The 14,034-nt window shown below is 24.0% G+C and overlaps 1 protein-coding gene across 1 annotated transcript; it reads left to right on the top strand.

The window, feature by feature from the left end:
- Window positions 1–4,960: 4,960 nt before the first annotated feature.
- LOC112596516 (non-specific lipid-transfer protein) lies at window positions 4,961–13,375 on the top strand. The gene is made up of 9 exons (XM_025342234.1): window positions 4,961–5,173; window positions 9,158–9,287; window positions 9,361–9,554; window positions 9,620–9,810; window positions 10,214–10,451; window positions 10,528–10,783; window positions 12,192–12,345; window positions 12,421–12,650; window positions 13,055–13,375. The coding sequence occupies exons 1-9, from the start codon at window positions 5,129–5,131 to the stop codon at window positions 13,243–13,245; spliced, it is 1,629 nt and encodes a 542-aa protein (XP_025198019.1). The 5' UTR covers window positions 4,961–5,128; the 3' UTR covers window positions 13,246–13,375.
- The last annotated feature ends 659 nt before the right edge of the window (window positions 13,376–14,034 follow it).

The following is a 14,034-nucleotide window of genomic DNA, read 5'->3' as shown; positions in this document are numbered from 1 at the left end:
TACGTTTTAATGCGAATACCTATACATGTAATTACTAATTATGCAATAGGTATTTTAATACCTAATGAAGTGAATAGAGCAATAAAATAGGAAACCACAAGTTAAAATACACCGAATATCCTACAGTGCTGCGCTTTCACTGTATTAAAAATGTTTAAACAATGTAGCTACTAAGTGGTATGTAAGTACTATCGCTTGTATAAGTAACTAAAATTTACCGCCAGTAGGTAGATAATATATACAACTTTACTTATAATCGCGTTGTACATTGACATTAAATATTCGAAATGATTAGGTAGGTACTTACTTTGAATAATTTTCTGAAATGTCACGAGGGTCGAGATAGACGTCTGCATAATTATTGTTTCGTGACGCATTTTAATGTATTTCGTTCGCTTTACTCAGTAGTTAGTAGTTTTACAAATTACAACAATACGAATACTATGATATTATACGTGCTTATAAAAGTATATAGTTTCTATGCATTTATACGTATTTAGACATTGAGTCATAACACTCATAACTCATAAAGTTATAAGTACTGTGTATTGTAAAAAAATATTTAAAAACAACTATTTTAAATTGTATTTTTATCAGATTAATAAATAGATGACTATCTGTAATCATCATTAGTAAAAATTATAAATAAAATAATTAATATTAATTATAAAAAAGTGTCATTAGAAAATATGAAAATTGATTACATAGAATATTACTTATTTGTGATGTAAATATGGTCATATGGAAGTTAACCGCACCTTCCCTCCAAAACCACTGTATAACAAGAAAAGAGGTCACGATTATTTAAAAAATATTATACACGTATATACCTAACATATCAGTTTATGTATTGATATTTTAGAACAAAAGAATATCAAAGTTATGGGATTAATAATTAATTTCCAAATCGTAGTACGAATATATCAAATAAAATCAAGGTTTGATAACTATTTCGGTGATTATTTAATTGACTACTAAGTTGTTTTTAAAATTAGAGCTTTTATATGCGAATATTGGTAAATTCTTATAAAATATAAAATAATTACATTGCTATATATTTTCTATTCATTGGACAATAGTCCTATAAAAATTCGTCCGAATATAAAAATAGTAGAATCGTAGATTTTATTTTATAGGATTAAAAAAGTCATTGTAGTTATCCGCTTTGTTGAACAGTGCTTATATTTTATGTATTTTAATATTTTTAAAATAATTTTTTAAAAGAATACTAAGTTTTCATAATTTTTATTAACAAAATAAATTAGCTAAATACTATTCTACTGTACAGTAGGTATCAAGTAGCCAGTAGGTCACTATTATAGGTGTGTTAAATTTGAATTCAAAGGTAGGTAATCATATTATATACGAAAAACAATTCTGAGCGGAAACGATTTATCAGCCTATACTACTAAAATACTAAGTACTAAGTATGTTTTTTTTAATATAGCTATTAAAATTAAAGTAATTTATTATAATAAGTTGAAATAATTTTTTTCCAAAAATATTGCATTTATTATGTTATTAGTATTTAATTATTATAATAAATAATAATATATTTAAACCATATTATATCAACTTATATAACATAAAATATATTAACACCTTTCTGTAAATACCGTAAAACAGTAAAAATAGAGTTACTTTAATACCTATTAATAAATAATATTTTTAAATTAATCAAACATTGCATGGCGTATAAAAAAATTAATAATAATATATTAATATAAATTAAATAAAAATTTTAATTCACACAATTATTATTTCTAAATTATAACAAAACAATAATTAACATATCATTCATTATTATTTATTTATCATTTAAATAAGTGATTCTGTCTAAATCGGAACTACAGTGTCTATATAATTGTCTTTGTACATTTTTTAGATTTTAGGATTTCATTATGAACTACTTATAAAAAAATTTTGCATTAAATTTTCAAAACCAAAATATAAAAAGAAAAGTTTCTATGAACTTTTGAGTACAATATAGTTTGCAATTTTTTTTAATTCTTAAAAAAAAATTGTGCCTATGTATTTTTAATATTTCTATATTATTTTAACCCTGTGAATAATTTTTTATCAAAACTATAGAAAACAAAACAAAATTTTTTTTAATTTCTCATACTTATAAATATCTTGAAAAACTTAAAAAAATTGATTTTGAGTTTAATTATTTAGGTTATAACTAGAGCGCAGATTTTTATGCAATTTCATGTTTTTTTCGCTTTTACTGTTTTGGATTTTTGTCAGTTCACGAATCATAACAATTTGAATTTAATGGTGATTTTTTTGTTCATATTTCTGCATATTTAATAGTTATTGCATATTTCTACAAAATTCGAAATATATTGCATAATAAAGCAAAAATTTAAAAAAAAATTGTGTAAAACAATATTTTGTGAAGTAGAAATATTAAAAATAATTTTGTTGACATTAAATTATAACCATAGCGCGGATTTATATGCAATAACTTATTATTTTATTTTTCATTTTTTAAATTTTTTTTTCAGTTATCTTCACGAATCATAAGAATTTGAATTTAATGGTGAAATTGTATTTGTACATTTTTGTTTATTTCTACAAAATTCGAAATATATAGCATATCAAAACGAAAAAATTTTATATACTTAATTTATTTAAGTAATTAATTATTGTATGTTGTTTAATTTTTAAATTTTATATAAATAAAAAAAATGTTCTTGCGTATTTGTTGCATATTTTTATGATTCTTACTGCATATATTATATGGCATATTTCGATACTTTTTAGTGCATAAAAATCCGTGATCTTGTTATAACTAATAAATCAATGAAAATTTTTTACAAAACATTAAAAATGGTCAAATACATTGAAATATTCGAAATGTCTTAATGGTGGTTAGGAGTTTGGACGTACGTAAATGGCTAGGTATATAAGTATATTATAGGTACCCGTATGGCTGTATTTTAAATTTTAATACTCTACACAGAATTTAACATTTTAACTTAATGCATATATTATAAGAATAATATTTGTACCCACCTAAAAGTAAAACAGTGAAAAAACTAAATACCTAAACACAAAAATGTAAAAATGTGATGACTCCTATGTTTGTAATTGCTAATTGTTAAATTATTTTTAAATATAACATTACAATATTGTCAACAACTAACATAGGTACATATCTTACATAGTGATGTCTACAAAAACAAAAATAATGATAATTATTTTTCGTGTTATGTATATAATAACTACCTACCACAGTATACTGTAAAAATATATACTTCAGAATAGGTATAAGAAATATGAGTTGTAAAGTATTTTGTAACTATAAAATATTTTTTTTACATTATACTCATCAGGTACCTTAATTATTATTAGCAGTCAGACTTGCACATAATTTTCCAACATAAATATTATTTAATTTTACAGTTTTATAAATATATTAGGTGTTTTATAATATATGTATATGTATCATACAATTATTGTTTTAAACGAATAAATTATTATATTTAAAATTATTTTGTTTATTTTTACCTATTGATTATTAATGATGAAAAAATATTGTAAATCTATACGAAATTAAGTCAAATAAATATATAAATTTAAAATAGTTAATCAAACAGAAATACTATAAAAAACTTTATGAAGTTAATTATAATGATTTATTTTATTCCCTTTTAGGTAAGTAACCTAATCATATTTTTTAAAAAAAATGTGTAGTATTATTTTCTTAATTTGAATTTTTATTAACTATTTAGATTTGTTGGTAAGTAGGTTTTATAAATAATTGAGATTCAAGCTTTATTTGAAATCTAAAATATAGGTATTACCTTTATAGTTTGATGTTTGAACCATTACGGTAAACCGTTCTTAGTTTATATATATTTATACGTATTATTTTAGATCAAGTAACGTGGTGAGTATTGGCTATTGAGTACATGTTATACGCATATTCTATACTAATTGAATAATTGTTTTTAGAGCTAACTGATTTTTATTCGATAAAAATAGATAAACATTTACAATCTACATCTACGCAATTAATGTTAATATATCTACTTTTACAATTATTGTTAACTAACAATCTTCCCAATAGCAGATTAAATAATCTTCTACTACCGATGAGGTTATGCTGAGAATATATTAAAGAATGCTTTTAACTTACAAATAATTTTAATAACAACAAAATTACACTTAACTAAATTAGGTAGTTAATAGTATATAGGTCAAGGCCCTTATATTTTATAAGTGGTACTAAAAGAGTTAAAAAAAATTAATGATAAACATATCTAAACTTTATGTGAAACAATGGTATAGTCATGAGAGCAGTAGAGATCAGTTTAAAGAGCCCTTTCCTTTAACTATATCTTATTAAAATTTAAAAGTCCACGCGAAAACTCTTGAAAATTTTAATTGACATTGTCCTTAATAAATAAAAACAAATTTGAAAACTTTTTCAGAATCTTAAATTTTTCATATTAATTCGAAAACCTAGACGTTTTCAGCAATCTTCCTCGTTCCCTCCTCCAAAATTCTAGTTACGCCACTAGCGTGAAACGAACGCTCTGTAGACTGTACAATGTAGTCTGTGGACTGCGATTGTAAAAAGGCTTAAGGGCGTGATGCCTACATCTAATACTCTGATGTAGGTTTATTATTATATAATTGTTTATCGAAAAAATCGTTATTATTGAATATTGAGTAACCGAATGTGTAGAAATAATTGGTATAGGAAAATAAATTTATCAACGAAAACATTTGACCGACTTCCTGATTTTTACGAGACGTTTCGTTGTAGTGCACTACGATTTCACTGAACGCTGACGTCAGCGAGCGCCGCCGAAAGCCGGTTCGGCGTAATATCTACGTAAAAAACAATTCCATATAATATTTTTCATTTTTCGTTGATGTGCGTGTGTGTGATAACACTGTCGCTGATAAGAATGTGTTCGTAAAACTGCTGACGGTGTGATATCGCAATTCACAACGCTTCAGCGAAGGCTAGTCATTGCCGCCGTCGACATCGCTCGTCGTCGTCGTCCGCTGAGTGTGCATTCTATTTTTTTATTAAACATTTTTTATTTCCCATACAATTTACTCGTTTCTTTTTGTTGATAATCACACATCTCAATCGCCAAATAAAATCATGTCCAAGCCCAAAGTGTACGTCGTTGGAGTCGGTATGACCAAGGTAACCAAGGAATTATATACTGGCGAATCAAAAGTTTTTTGTCCAGCCATTTTACTCAAAGAGTACAAATAACGATTCAGTGTATATCGCTGCCATGCTTTTATTAATGATGTCTAAGTAGAAAGAAACATAATGAATTTTTATTTAATTTCCTGTTTGTATTACTTTTTGGAGACCCTTTCTCTTTTTTGCGTTCCACTTATTTCTACTTATTATGTAACTGAAGAAGTCACTCATGAGTGTAATATTTTCCGTTGTAGCTGCAATAGTAGAGAGCCAGGTCGAGTCATTAAATATGATCCATGAATATTTTGACAATAATCCATATTTTATTGATTTTGTATTTTTTTAATAAACAGCTAATAACATTTTAGATTTCTAAAAAAATTTTCCTTTCTTGACCATAATACATTGTTTTAAACATTTTTTTCTGTAACTGGATTTCATTTTTATGAATAGGTACAGTTTTATTCTAATTAATTTGTTGTTGATATTGCTGTGTAACGATCAATGATACCTATTGTATGCATGTTGTGCTCAATTTATTGTTTTTCATTGTTATTAAGTACTCAATAAACATAGAGTATTAAAAATAGTACAAAAATATTAATTTTTAATATTTTACAAAAAGTAATATATTAAAATAATAATTAATCATAAAAAATATTATTTTCTTTAATTTTTTATCTGTTTTAAATACATTGTTATTAATAATTATTAAACATGTGTATTATAATATATTAATAACATTCATTTTTACTTAAGTGGTATGACTTTTTCTCATAACTACACAATATGCCTGTATATGTAATGACGATCACATTATGAATACTAACATTTTTACAGGTCATTAAGTTATAAAAAAATATTATTTGTAAAATTATTTTTGGAAACATGCATTTCCTAGAGGAATTGAGTAATGTTTAAACCAATGGTTTTTAAAATAATTACACAATTTTTACTACAATATCAATGAAAGGTTAAAAGTGTTGCCTGCTGAACGCAAAATTGTTGTGTTATAGTTGTTTTGTTATTTATATTGTATTTGCTCTGTTAATAAGACGGGAGACAATATGGGTATGAGATCTTATTAAATATTTTAAAATATTTATTAAATACCTAGGCCCTAAAATGACAACTGAAATTTTGTTAGCTATGATTAATTTGTATAATAAGAAATATGTGAATATTCCCTCTCCTTTTTAGACATATTAAATTTTTTTCAGAAGATTTTTTTATACATATTTATTAAAAATATTTTTACCTAATTATTTTCAATTTATGTCTACCAAGTCTATTGAGAAATTTTGATAACAGTAAATGAGTAAATAAATAGCATACACCTATGCATGTAATATGTGGTTATAAAATATTTAAATAATTCTGGTAATCATTCACTACTTTTTTTTTTTTTATGAAAAGAATTAATTATTATGATCTTTCATAAGCTTATTAATAAACCTCTCTTGTGAGCACATGTAGTTGCATCACTTCAAACTTAGTAATCTGCCTGAATGCTGCTACTGCACCTTGGTTTATTTTTAATATATTTTGTTATGATTGAGTTTTATATCTTGGTATTAAAATTTAAACTCTTTTATCTTATAACATAATAAATATGTTATATAACAACAATTGTCTGAATATAAAGGACTAAAGTAGTACTCAAATCTCTAATATTTTAGGTCATCAAAAAAAAAAAAAAACAAATAAACATTCATTTACATTTGCTTGATTGTGTAAACAATTAATTTATACTATGATTTGCTATACAAATAAATACAAGTCAATTAGTTTTGAGTTATTAAATTATGTGTTAGGGACCATTATTTCAATTTAAAATGTTTAATGTAACCTAGATTTAATGACTAAAATTTCCAAATTTATAGTTGTACAGTAGAACCTCAATTATCCGTGTTTGTAATTAACCGTGCCCACTCTTCCAAAAATTTTTAAACATTAACTTGATATCGACAATCGTTATTAATGATATTTATAAAATTGTACCTATGTATTTCTAATTATAATTGAATCAAAATTTTCTAAATTTCATTATTATAAAAAGTCTCGATTAACCGTGATTTTCATTTATCTGTGTGACCCTCTCCCCATCATTACCCCGGATAATTGAGGTTCTACTGTATATATTTTTTTCTATTTTCAAGCAATTTATATTTATTACTTCTACTTCTAATGTCATTATTGTCAGGTTAATTTATTTGAATTTAAGTTATATTATCTATTATTTAATTTTAATTTTGTTATACAGTTTAAACTATTAATTTGAAATATCCAAAAATTATGTATTTTTCAAAATTTTATGAACTAAAATAGTAAAATCCTAAAATGTATTTTAATTTGAAGCCTTGATCATACATTTTCACTTCAAATTATAGTTGGTAATAGATATCAATATATTTGAATAATTTCTATTGCAACAATAAAGTTTTTTTATTTGTATAGATATCATATGAATTCATCTAATAACAAAGGTATAATTGATAATTATATGCTGTTATTGTCAATTCAGATAATAATCCATGTTGTTACATCCTCTTCAAAATTTTTATTATTCTATTTATTATAAAAAAAATCCAAATTACCCATATTTTAATATTTTTGTTTAGTACCAGAATAAATATAAAATATAATTCTATTTCTATATAATATATTAATTACGGACACAAAATTTGATATAGTCTGCCAGTCTAAAATAATATACATATTATATTGCTATTAATTTATTTTATTATTTATAATATAGTATCAACTATTTATAGGCCATAAAATAAAACAAATCTAAAATTTATTGTTTTGAAAATTATTTTTGAATTTGGTATAACAAATAACTAAAATCATTGTTCTTCTATAAGTGTTAAAATCAATTAAAATTTTTACTTCAATTGCTTATGAAAAAAATTGTAATTTTGAAAGTTTTTGACTGAAAAAAATAATTTTATCCGTGCATAGATTTATTGATTTTTTAAATGTTAGGTAGCTTAAAAAAGTTTAAAATGTTTTTGAGATTTTATCATGAATAATGCTTAATTTTTTATTTGAAGTATATTAATAACAGTTTATATGAGAACTCTTATACAATTTTCAAATCTTAGGTACAAGTATAAACAAATTTACGAATTTTCAACTACAAAATAATTTATAAACTTTTATGATTTTAATAAATTTTATCTAAATTATAACTTAAATCTATATAAAAAATTTTGTTATTATGTGTTTCTGATTTTTTTTGTTCATATACAAATAATAATTTATAAGTAATCTAGTATTAAATAGTCAAAGTTTAATACAACATTTTAAATATCTATGGTTATTCATTTTTGAGTTATAAAAGAGAAACTCAATTTTATTTTCTATTTTTCTTTAATTTTTTATTTTGTTGTAATTAATTATTTTAAAAGAAGTATAGCAAATTTTGAATTTTTAAACTAAATCCAAAAGTCACCATAATCTCAGAATCAAAAATTAAATTTTCAGTTTCGTTACTTCAAATAGTGATATTAATAATAACTAGAGCGCGGATTTATATACATTTAAAACCAACCAAATATGCGCCAAAAATCTTAAATATGCATGAAAAAATTATTTTTTGAATAATAGTGAAATAATGTCAGTGTTCAATCATAGCTATAATTGATATTTTCTTATCTTGATAAAATTAATCTAAATATTTTATTTTCTCGATTATTGATCTATGGTCATATTTGGAAAAACCGTTTATATCTATTAATTTATTTTAATATTAATTAAAATTATATAAATATAATATTTTTTTTTTACATTATAATATACTGCAATAGTATATATTTAAAAAATTTCTAAAAAAAACATCAAAATATGCACAAAACATTATATTTTTTGCGTTGTTGTGTATTTTATTGTTAATATCTGATCTGTATAGTATTTAGCTTAATCTTGTTTATGGTTAAAACTGTTTTCTTAATAATATATATTATTATTTTATAGTTTGAAAAACCTGGTCGAAGAGATGATTTTGATTACCCACAAATGGCAGTTGAATCTGTAACTAAAGCTCTACAAGATGCAAAAATTAACATACAAAAAGTAGATCAAGCGTGTGTGGGATATGTTTATGGTAATTATACTTAAAACAAATAATTAATGTAAATGAAATAATTTAGTAATATATTATTATAACTATATTTTAGGGGATTCTACTTGTGGACAAAGAGCTTTATACGAAATAGGGATGACTGGAATACCTATTTATAATGTCAATAATAATTGTTCAACTGGATCTACAGCCTTATATTTGGGTAAACAAATTATCGAATCTCAAAATGCACAATGTGTATTAGTACTTGGTTTTGAAAAAATGGAATCTGGATCATTATCTGCTAAAGTAAAAATCGATAAATATTTATATTGAACATTATTATACATAGATAAATATATTTTATATTTTAGTTTTTAGATCGAACGAATCCAATGGACAAACATGTGACATTAATGGGCGATTTAGTTGGTTTAGATGGAGCACCAATAACTGCACAACTTTTTGGAAATGCAGCTTTGGAATATATGAATAAAAACGGCATAAAACCTGAAACACTTGCTAAGATTGCTTATAAGAACCACAAACATTCAGTTAATAATCCGTTAGTACATTTTTTGAATAAATTTAGCTTAGTAACTAACAAATTTACTATTTGTAGATTAAAATGTTTAGTTATTACAATTATTTATGATTATAACATTTATTTATTAACTATTAAGATAAATATTAAATTAATTACTCATCTATAAGAGATATTTTTAATTTAATATGAAAAAAATGTATAAACCTTTTAATCTAAAATATATTTATTATTTCAATATTATTTTGAAGAAGATCAAAAATTCAATTTTCAATAAAATAGCTTAGTATAACTATCTTAATTTAAAAAATATCAGTGTAAATAAAAGTTAGTTAAATATATTTTCAATGAAGTTTTATTAAATTATCGGATATGAATCATTAAATTATATTAATTAAAATTGAAATTAATTTATTATTTTCAGATATTCTCAATTCCAAAAAGAATATACATTAAAAGAAATAATTGAATCGCCCAAAGTATTTGGTCCCTTAACTAAACTTCAATGCTGCCCAACATCTGATGGTTCTGCAGCGGCTATTTTAGCATCTGAAAAATTTGTCATTGAAAATAACCTTCAGGATCAAGCAATTGAAATTGTTGGAATGGAGATGGCTACTGACCCACCGACCACATTCTCTGGTCAAAGTTGTGTTCAAATAGTAAATTATTTACATCAGTTATATATTATTTTTATTATATTTGAAGCTAATTTATTTATGCATGTAATTTTTATAGATAGGATACGACATGACCAAATTGGCAGCTGATAAACTATTTAGTAAGACCACTATCAAACCGGAAGATGTTGATGTAGTAGAATTACATGATTGTTTCTCTGCAAATGAATTAATCACCTATGACGCCTTGGGCCTTTGTAAACCAGGGAAAGCTGGAGAGTTTGTCGAGTCTGGTTCAAATACTTATGGGGGACAAGTAGTTGTGAACCCAAGTGGTGGTTTAATTTCTAAAGGTCATCCTTTGGGTGCTACAGGTATATTGATATAATTTGAAATTTATTAAATTAAATCATCTAACATTTTACACCAGTTTCAAGTCTTGGGTTGTTTCTAAATTTTATTCGTAGTAAAATTATTAACTACTAACCAGGTCAATTATTGAAGAGACATTTGATGATATTCTTATCCAGAGAAATATAAATTTATTTTCACAATAATTTTTAATTATTTTTAGTAAAAACAATTTACTTTTTTACTTGTTCTTATGATAATTCAATGTAAACTTTTAATATATTAACTAATATAATTATTTCAAAGGATGATTGATGTCATGATTTTAATTCTAACAATTAACTTAAATAATTGGTATTAACTTTTAAACTTATTGTTATTTTAATATAAATTGGTAGTACAGTGGATTTCGCTTAATATAGGGACATTGGGTTCAGCCCTGTTTGCCTATATTAAGCGGTTGCCCAAAAACCAAAATTATTTAAAAAAAAAAAAAAAAAATATGATATCAAAAAAAGTTTTTATTTTGCACACATAAATTATGCAATTGAAAAAAAATGTACTACATAAATAAAATAAAATATAACATACTAAATAAAATTACTTTTTGGATGTGGAAGGTATACAAAAATTGTAATTTCTCGTTGTCTAAGCTGTTTAGTGTGGATCTGGTTTACAAAAGTAGCACACGCTTCAAGCTTATCAGATGGATTACCCTTGTTACCCTCTTGTGTATATTCTAACGCTATGATAAAATAAAAATTGCCCACATAAACCGAATTGAGTGTCCACATTATGCAATTCTTTTTAACCTTATTGGTATGCATTGAAATTGGGACTAGACCAAGGGTCGGCAATTAAATTCTATGGAGGTCCAGAAAATCAAAAAAAAAATTTTGAGGACCAGTATAAACTAAAAACTCAGATATTAGTTAATAATTGTTGTGTTATCGCAACTATTATTGTAAATAGCAATAAACAATAAACACCATCGTAATCTCTAAGTACATCATAAAATAGATAAAATATATATTATGTATGGAAAACCAGCATTATTAAATAAAATATTTTTTGTGGTCCAATTATTTTTCCTTTGCGGGCCAGATTTGGCCCGTGGGCCGCTTATTGCCGATCACTGGACTAGACCATTTTGCCTATATAAGGCTGATGCCCATATTAACCGGTATCCACATTAGGCGAAATCCACTGTAATTGTATATAGTTTTGTGTATTTATTTAATTTAAATACCAAAATTATCAGATAAAAAATCAAATCATTATACTAATACTAATATTTGATGTAAATTTTTCCCTTAATCCCTTAGAATTAACATTAAAATAGGATTTAGTGCTTAAAATATTTATGCTAATAAAACTAATGAAATATAATTTTTAAACAAAAATTATTAATGTTTGTGTGAAAATTTTTAGGAATAGCACAGTGTAGTGAATTGTATTGGCAACTACTTGGCAAAGCTGACAAAAGACAAGTACCAGGTGCCAAGGTAGCTCTTCAACAAAACATTGGTTTAGGTGGTGCTGTCATAGTAGCATTATACAAACAAGGGTTTCCTAAGACTATACAGTAAGCAAACTCCTCCATAACCATTTAATAACTTCGTCAATTGAGTTATACATTTTTAATATTTATAAAACCTAGAACACCAAAAAAAGAAGTAGCTAAGTCAACTACAGATAAAGATCCAACTGTTTTTAAAGTTTATAAAATTTTCAAAATTCTTGAAGAGGCTATGTTAGATGATAAGGAAAATATCATTGAAAAAGTACGTGGTATATATTGTTTTAAAGTTACCAACACCCAAGGAAAGGAAGGCATGTGGATTATTGATGCAAAAAATGGAAAAGGAAGTATTACATTTTATGGCTCAGGTAAAATAGAAAATGAATTAAATATATACTACATAATTGGGTAGTTGTGGGTTATAACTATGACTAAAAATAAGATAGTAGAAATAATATTTAAATAGTAGTTATTACTTTAGTTTGTAAGTAAAAAGAAATTGAAAACATGTAAATAACATAAAAACTTATAGAACTTAAATATTTAGTTTTAAGAATTATTTTTATAACAAACAAAGTATATTTAAACAAATCACCATATTGAATTGCTATTTTGAAAAATATATTTATTGTTTATATGATTATCGACTTTTATTAAAGTTATAATGCTCTTCCAATATTTTAATAAAGGCATACCATGAAAATAAGAACCTATCCTTTTATTATAATAATTTTTAATGTATTAATATTGTACGTTGACTTACGGATTACAGGTAAACCAGACGTAACATTTACAATGAAAGATGAGGATGTTGTTGAACTGATATCGGGGAAATTAAATCCTCAAAAAGCATTTTTCCAAGGCAAAATCAAAATTCAAGGAAATATGGGCTTAGCATTAAAATTAGTTGACTTGCAAAAACTCATGGGTCACAAAATAGCTGAACTACGATCAAAATTATAAAATAGATATGTTGTTAACGGTTAATATTTTAAGTTATTCAAAAAAAATTTATAATGTGAAACCAATCAACTGATGGTGTGGTTTATAAATTCATTAGATTATTATTTTATGAGGTTTAGGTTTAAATTAATTTTTAAATTGGTTTTTATTCTTTTTTTAATTTTTATGTATGTTTCGTTAATTTTTGCATTATTGCATTCCATATATTTTTTATTTTTATTTTTTTTTTTATATTTTATCATAACTATAATTTAAATTATTATTTGGTATTTGAAATGAATAAAGTCTGTGATTTCTAAGGGAAACAGTAGGTGTTCTATTAGGTATTAATACTACTTTTTATTTACTTGCTATGCAAAAATGTATTACATAAAAAAATATTTTTTGTAACTTGATTATATCAAATTATATTATAATAAAAATCAAAAATAAAAATATTAATTTTGTATAATATCCTGTGTAAAATAAAATACCATGTTATCCATTTACCTTAAACAAGTATCAAAACAGAATGTTTTTTAAATTTTTGAGTTTTAATAGACATTTTTTTTAAAATGATTATAAACACAGTATTTAATTCTGGATAAAAACATATAAACAGCTTAATGTGACTATGTCAAACATTAAGTATCTAATATAATCTAATCCTTTCAGTGCATGACAAGTGAATAATCAAAACTCGAACCATGCCAGGATATAAAAAAGCTTGTACTATTTACAAATATACGTTTACATAATTAATAATCACCACAACTAAGTGAGGTAATATTTAATACTGCTGTGCAACTC

The sequence above is a fragment of the Melanaphis sacchari genome, unplaced genomic scaffold (assembly GCF_002803265.2).
Source record: "Melanaphis sacchari strain LSU unplaced genomic scaffold, SCAv2.0 Contig32_pilon_pilon, whole genome shotgun sequence".
NCBI lineage: Eukaryota > Metazoa > Arthropoda > Insecta > Hemiptera > Aphididae > Melanaphis > Melanaphis sacchari.
This window is presented reverse-complemented; position numbering and strand designations above follow the sequence as displayed.